General features: G+C 37.4%; 1 protein-coding gene across 1 annotated transcript in view; it reads right to left on the reverse strand.

Annotated features, from left to right (window-relative positions):
• mRpL17 (mitochondrial ribosomal protein L17) overlaps nt 1-7563 on the reverse strand; it is a 31465-nt gene extending 23902 nt beyond the window's left edge. Inside the window, exons 1-3 of the mRNA XM_068353450.1 lie at nt 7249-7563; nt 5140-5241; nt 3012-3120 (exon numbers count right to left, since the gene is read on the reverse strand). Coding sequence (XP_068209551.1) covers nt 3012-3120; nt 5140-5241; nt 7249-7446 — 409 coding nt within the window. The 5' untranslated portion in view covers nt 7447-7563. The remainder of the gene's footprint in view (nt 1-3011; nt 3121-5139; nt 5242-7248) is intronic.
• Nucleotides 7564-7810: the final 247 nt, after the last annotated feature.

Raw genomic sequence — 7810 nt, forward strand, 5'->3', positions numbered from 1 at the left:
GGGACTTTACGCTTGAGCGGTCGTGAGACCTTAGTCCACCTTTTCCTCCTGGAAACCTCTTCCACAGACGAGGAATGTAAGGGCTCATTCGTCTGGGAGTGGAAGGGACGATCCTTAGCAGATACGTCCGCAACCACTGAGGATACATCTGTGCGCCGATCAAGGCCTGCCGAACCCTTTGGTCCTTCGACATTGCTTCTCCCCTGGGCTTGGGAGCTTGCAAGAGGTCCCGGACTGGGAGGACGACTGGCACGCACAGATGCATCCTCATGCGCAACACTGACACTGACACTATGCACAGCACTAGCACTAACACTTCCCACTGCACTCTTCGCTTTCAGCTCTCTGACATCTGCCAAGAGCTGATTGCGGTCACTAACCAATGACTCCACCTTATCACCGAGAGCCTGAATGGCACGCAACATATCAGCCATTGCAGGCTGAGCACTCGTAGCAGGTTCGGGGGTCACCACCACAGGGGAAGGAAAAGGTTGAGGGGCATGGGGAGAGGAAATATCCAAAGAGCGAGAAGAACTCCTCCTATCTCTCTCCTTCTCTAACCTACGAGTATATCTGAGGAATTCATTAAAATCGAATTCCGAAAGCCCAGCACATTCCCCACATCGATCTTCCAATTGACAGGATTTTCCCCTACAATTGGAACATACGGTGTGAGGATCAACAGAGGCCTTCGGAAGACGCCTATTACAAGTCCTAACACTACATCGCCTGTATTTAGGAACTTGGGAATGGTCAGACATCTTGAATTTTAGAAGTAGTCAAAGGGGGAATTCCAAAGTAAAGCAAAGATCGTTAACCAATGAATCAAATTAATACCAAAAGCTTGCTAAGCTAAGGCTAAAGCTTCCTGTACAGCGAAGGCTAAATTTTAGAGCAAATACTTCACCAAATCGTGAACAAAAGACTCCAAAATCAACAGCGTATCCATGTAGGTCTTGCCGGTGGCACGACAGAGGAAAAATTGAGGTCTTGTTGACAAGAAGTACTGGAGTACCTGACCACAGATGGCGCTGGTGAGTACACCCCCACCTGTATAGCGATCGCTGGCGTATCCCGACCGTAGATTTCTGTCGGGCAACGGAGTTGACAGCTACATGATCATCGGGTAAGATTAATATTGAAAAATTCTTGTAATGTAATCATGAGATTAACATGAGACCTAAACTACAGTATTTTCACTCAAAATTATCTCGAGAAAGTAAGAGACTGTGAGAGTATGATATAGTACTGTACAATCATAAGACTAGACACCAGTATTTTTCTTTCTTTTAATGAAGTTTATTAATATTGTTATAAAATTAGGCTTTTGAATTAGGCCTATAAGCAAGGGGTTCTAAAATGAAGGCTTTTGAAGAGAGAGATAAGATATCAGTGTTTAAGCTTCTACACAAATAAATTCCAAATTGTCTGGATCTTCAAGAAGTCTGTATTGTTGTGGGATGGTTGCATTTTAGATTCTGATATGCAGAAGGGCAATTTTCATTGATCTTACTAACAGTGCTGTAGTTTTCACTTCCCCGCTTAGTCACAACACAATAAATATATACATCATTATAGGCTTTTGAAGGTCATTCCTGAATGGCAAGGGACAGTGACATTGCCCTATCAAGTTAGACAATACCCTAGAGACTGACCATATATATATACAGTGTATATATATATATATATATATATATATATATATATATATATATATATATATATATATATATATATATATATATATATATATATATATATATATGCAGAAGAACCACAGGGAAAATGAAAATACAGAATATACACTTGAGTCCTGACTAGTTTCGTGATACTTCCTCAGAGGACTGATTTATTGAGAGAGGTTTCTTACATTTTATAGGGAAAGCAAAAGTACGAACATACATATAGAGATTTAGAGAACAATGACACTCCCTTACCCGCTACCTGGGTTTGACTCAGGTGTGCGTAGGCGGAGTCCGAAAGCTCGTTAGACACCTGCTAAAAAGGGTCATTTCTAGTGGCGGGTATATTCTTGTTTTCTTCTTATTTTACTTTCATTACAGTTATTTATATGTCAATGCGGTAGCCTTATCTATATAAATACATAAGCAAAACATACACAAAATTACAAATATATATACAAATATATACATACATACACATATATACACATATATGTGTATGTATGTATATATATGTATATATATTTGTAATTTTGTGTATGTTTTGCTTATGTATTTATATAGATAAGGCTACCGCATTGACATATAAATAACTGTAATGAAAGTAAAATAAGAAGAAAACAAGAATATACCCGCCACTAGAAATGACCCTTTTTAGCAGGTGTCTAACGAGCTTTCGGACTCCGCCTACGCACACCTGAGTCAAACCCAGGTAGCGGGTAAGGGAGTGTCATTGTTCTCTAAATCTCTATATGTATGTTCGTACTTTTGCTTTCCCTATAAAATGTAAGAAACCTCTCTCAATAAATCAGTCCTCTGAGGAAGTATCACGAAACTAGTCAGGACTCAAGTGTATATTCTGTATTTTCATTTTCCCTGTGGTTCTTCTGCATCTGAGCATCACGTTTTCCTGTGATTTTTACGCATATATATATATATATATATACAGTATATATATATATATATATATATATATATATATATATATATATATATATATATATATATATATATATATATATGATCAGCACCCAAGCTAAGACCAAGGAGGGCCAGGTAATGGCTGCTGATGACTCAGCAGGTAGACCTTTAAGCTCCCCCAAACCCCATCCTTAGCTCACAAGGATGGTGAAATTGCACCGACCAAAGAAACTAACGAGTTTGAGGGGGACGCGAACCCCAGTCTCCGGCGTCAATGACCTCAGATGTCAGGATGCCTGAAAACTTTAAATCAATCAATCAATCGAACCCCAATCTGGCGTTCACCAGTCAGGGATGTTACCACATCGGCCACCACAACAACAAAACGAGTAAAAAGAAAAAGCTTACCTCTTAGTTCTAATACAGCACGTTCATAATGATGACCAGGGTGTTCTTTAGGGGCTTTGTGCAATTTTGTATAAGATGACTGGGTGTCTTTCAGCCTTGGTACTAAAACCTGAAATACGGATCACAATATTAATAAAGAAAAAATTAATTCTGTCACGTTAGACTTGCTCAACTCTAAGTACATTACCAACGGAGGAAATATTAGCGTAAATTGATTTTAATGGCTGCTGATGACTTGGCAAGTAGGCATACGAACTCCCAACTTAACCCTTTTACCCCCAAAGGACGTACTGGTACGTTTCACAAAAGCCATCCCTTTACCCCCATGGACATACCGGTACGTCCTCGAAAAAAAAGGCTATAAAAATTTTTTTTTCATATTTTTGATAATTTTTCGAGAAAATTCAGGCATTTTCCAAGAGAATGAGACCAACCTGACCTCTCCATGACAAAAATTAAGGCTGTTAGAGCAATTTAAAAAAAATATACTGCAAAATGTGCTGGGAAAAAAATAACCCTCTGGGGGTTAAGGGTTGGAAATTTCCAAATAGCCTGGGGGTAAAAGGGTTAAACATCCTTACAGAGAACAAAGATTTATGATTACCACTCTATTCAGCAGAAACATGGACACTGAAAATGATAATGAAGGATATTTTAATAAGGCATGCCCTTATAATATTAAGTTTCATGGATAGAGTATCATGGGAAGATCATATTAAGAGCAGAGAATTGAAGCAATGTGTTATATAAGTACTCTACCACTCTATGTAGCAGAAACATTGACAATGATAGTGAAAGAGATTTAGATAAGGCGTTCTCTTATAATATCAGGATTCAGGGATAGCGTATGATGGGAAGATCATATTAATACCAAAGAATTGGAGCAATATGGCATCCAGAAGCTGGAAAAAGACCTGAACAACTCAAATGACTCGGATGGTTTGGACATGTGATGAGAAAGGATGAGGAAAAAGACATTAAGAAACAGTAAATATGGAAGTAGCATGTTAAGAAGCTGTAGGAAGGACCAGAAAATTTTGGGAGTGATAGATGAATACAAAGTCCTGAATGGAATTTAGGAAGACAAAGTACATGATAGAAGAGAACTAATATCACTTATAACCCTGTTGAGGAGGTATAGGGATGAGCTAACAAGAAAACGTTTATGATGATGAAAAAAGGAAACTTCTTTTAGCAATCTCGCCTAAGAGATGGTGATCCTGTAGGGATTCTACGCTACATTATTGTAAACACTCAGGATCATAAGTGCTATCTTCTAACTACAATGCTAAATATACTATTAATGTACTATAACAATGGTATATTTAAGTATATTCACACTGTTTGTCATGATCAGACTAATAGGTAGAGTGCTGTAAATGTTATGCAACTGTTTGTACAGACATGTGAACAAGCAATAACTATCCTTGATGCAAGGAACTAACTTGTAGATCAGGGTTGACTTGATGGTTTATTATAAGGCAATGAGCAAAAAATCATCCGCAAAGTTTTCTACAGATCAGGAACCTTGATAATAGCAATTAAAATTAGGAAAGCATTTAATAAGGTATTCACATATAAAGTACGATACATACAGAGGAGAAAATCGGATTAAAGAGCAGCAGTGAATCATGAAGAAATTTAGTGATGACACTCGCATGTTATGCTTGTAAAGCTAGCCCTTACTCTAAGACAGGCATGGGCAACCTGTGGCCCGCAGCTTCTTGTTCTGCATCCCCTAAGGCTGTCTAGGTTATTTATACCAGTAATTATGATTATTATCATTAGGAAATAATGAGAGATGTCAGTTTTATATAAACTTTCAGAGTAAGACAAATAAAACAGGGAAGAATTGCAATAAAAAAAAGGATCGGTTTATACAGTATTAGACAAGTAATAATTCTTGCATATGCGCATCATCATGGGGCCCTCACTCACTAGGATATAGTTAAGCTCGGTCCCCAGTTGACGAGCAGATGCCCATACCTGCTCTAAGAGAAGCACTGAATGACAAAACCACTTACTGTACAAGTAATTTGTAATGAATATTTGTTTGGTATAAATTTAAAAACCAATAACCAATAACTAGATACTGTACAGTACATTGCAAATACAAAATCTGACTAACCTTGAATAACTTGTGTACAAGTTGTTTCTCTTCCAGCCAATAACTTGCCATTTCCATTGTCGGTCTATGTCGGTCACCATATTTAATAGCATCACTGATGAGCTACAAAAAAAAAATTACCTTTAGTCTTTGGTAACTCCTGTATAATTCCTTAACTGATAAGTAGGCGTAAATAAAAGAAAAAAGAAGTTGTAAAAAGTTTTCAAAAACATGAGTTTTAACAAAATAAAAAAATGGGGTGTACGTATGATAGCGGCCACCTGTATGTATGATTATGGCTAGCTTAGAATACAGCAGTGGAAATTGGGGTAACGCCCCCCCATTAGTTGAGTAGGTAAGGCCACGGCTTGTAGGTTAGGTTAGGGGGTGAAAATTTAGATAAGTTGATGTCAATTTTAAATCCAAATGGGAGTAACTGGCCGCTGATATACAAATGCTCCAAAAAAATAACTAACTTGGAATTAATTTGTATTTTTCTTAACTATACAAACCCGAGCCCTTTATTATGGGACCTTGAGCACTTTTAAAGCCCTCATAATAAAGAGTGAATTATTATTATTATTATTATTATTATTATTATTACATGCTAAGCTACAACCTTAATTTGAAAAGCAAGCAATATGTCGGTCAAATACTTGAATGTCGGTAAAAATGAGGAGGGCTTATAAGCAAACGAGTAATCCTATTGGTCAAAATAAAGGGGGGGGGAGTTTATGCATATTAGTTCTAAAACTGGTTTACGCGAATGTGCATACTAACGAACGGGAGCAAATACAACCGTTTCGTAGAATGTCAACAAACAAGTGAAAAATATAGGCCTACCAGTAGTAAAGGACACCGATAATTTGTGCAGTTTTCCATGGATTTATTATACGTCCAAGAAAATAATGTATAGAGAAGAAAAGGTTAGTTTTATCATTATATACCGTTCTCCTAGTATGTTTTCCCCACCCAAAACCCCGGGATCCCCAGTATCGGCAGATATAGATATATATATAAATATTTTACAAAGTAAGGTATTTATTTGTGGTGAAAATAAATATCATTTAAAAAAAATAGAAATTTTTCTGTAAGAAAAAACTTATTTAGATTTCCCCATTCGTAAATATAATAAACGCAAATCTTATACAACATGCATGTGTTTTTGTCCATCGGTATACAAAGACTCCAGAATTTGAATTGGTGTATGTCATGTTTACTAAAACCGCACTCCACAATTATTTAAATTTCTTTCTAGATTTTTACCAAATTCATTATTAAAGGAATTGTGGAGTATGCATGATAGCGGCCACCTGTATGTATCGTAATGGCTGACTAAAAATGCGGCAGTGTAAGGGTTGGTAGAGTCCCACCCAGCGCCATTACCGCTTGCCAGTACATAGCTTAATGTTTCTTTTTTTGCAAGCAAAGCGAGCCCACGACTGAACAGAAACCATTCGACTCTATTGATATATTACCGATATCTAATGGTTTTTGCTCCGCCGTGGGCTCACTTCACTTGCGAAAAAAGAAAAAACATCAAGCTCCTATGTACTGGCAAGAGCTAATGGCGCTGTGTGGAACTCTACCGTAATATTATCTAAGGGGGGTTGCAGGGAGCGTTAGCCCCCTGTTAGGTAAGTAGGTAAGGACACGGCTTGTGGGTTAGGTTAGGGGCAGGAAAGTGTAGGTTAGTTGATGTCTATTTTTTACACACGTGGGAGGAACTGGCCACTGATTTTGTTTCTAGATTTAAACCTATTTGATTATTTAAGGAACTGAGACAAACCCACCCAAGATTAGGTTAGGTCATTTGTTTAAGTTGTTGTAGGTTAAGGTACGGGGTTTATGTATGATAGCGGCCACATGTATGTATGATTACAGCTAACTTAGAATACGGCAGTGTAAGGGGGAGTCGCACCGTTAGTCAAGTAGTTAAGGATACGGGTGATAGGTTAGGTTGGGGAGGGGGGGAAGTTTAGGTTAGTTGTCCATTTTTAATGAACACGTGAGGAACTGGCCGCTGATATACAAAGGCTCCTAGGTTACAAGTATAAGGTTTTTGACATTTGCTAATAAATATGATATAATTTGCATATATATCCCATTAATATTTATTCCATAACTCACTCTTTCAGCATAGCCTCGAGCTTCATCAGCACGATTATAATTAAGTTCAATCCTCTCGTCCTTCACCAAACTCGTGACGGTCTTCCTTAGGTTGATCAATCTTCCCTCGGGTCCTAGGGGATTTGATAATCTCCTGCGGCGGTTATTTATCGTGATCCTTAGGGCAGGAATAAGTTTCCTGATTTCGGCCTGACTCATTTTAAACTCGAACTGTAATATATGTAACTTCAGAAGTACAGGAATTAGATTGATAAACTTATGAAGGACCGAGAGAACAAGGCAGGGCTCTCGTATGATGTTCAAGGAATTACCTGAGAAATTACCTCAAATTTAGGAAAATTGCTTTAAATACCTGAAAAATCTCTTAAAACGCAAAAAAAAATATATATCTAAAATTAACAAAAGCTCTCTATTTTGTGATAAACCTGAAAGATAAATTTTAGATACAAAATTTCACTCCATAATCTAAAGGATACTTGATGACAAAGATTACCTTGAAAGTTCCATTACACTAGAAATTTCCTTAAATCAACCAAAATTACTCAATCTGAGGTAAATTACC

This window comes from Palaemon carinicauda, chromosome 2 (assembly GCF_036898095.1).
Source record: "Palaemon carinicauda isolate YSFRI2023 chromosome 2, ASM3689809v2, whole genome shotgun sequence".
In the NCBI taxonomy this organism is placed as follows: domain Eukaryota; kingdom Metazoa; phylum Arthropoda; class Malacostraca; order Decapoda; family Palaemonidae; genus Palaemon; species Palaemon carinicauda.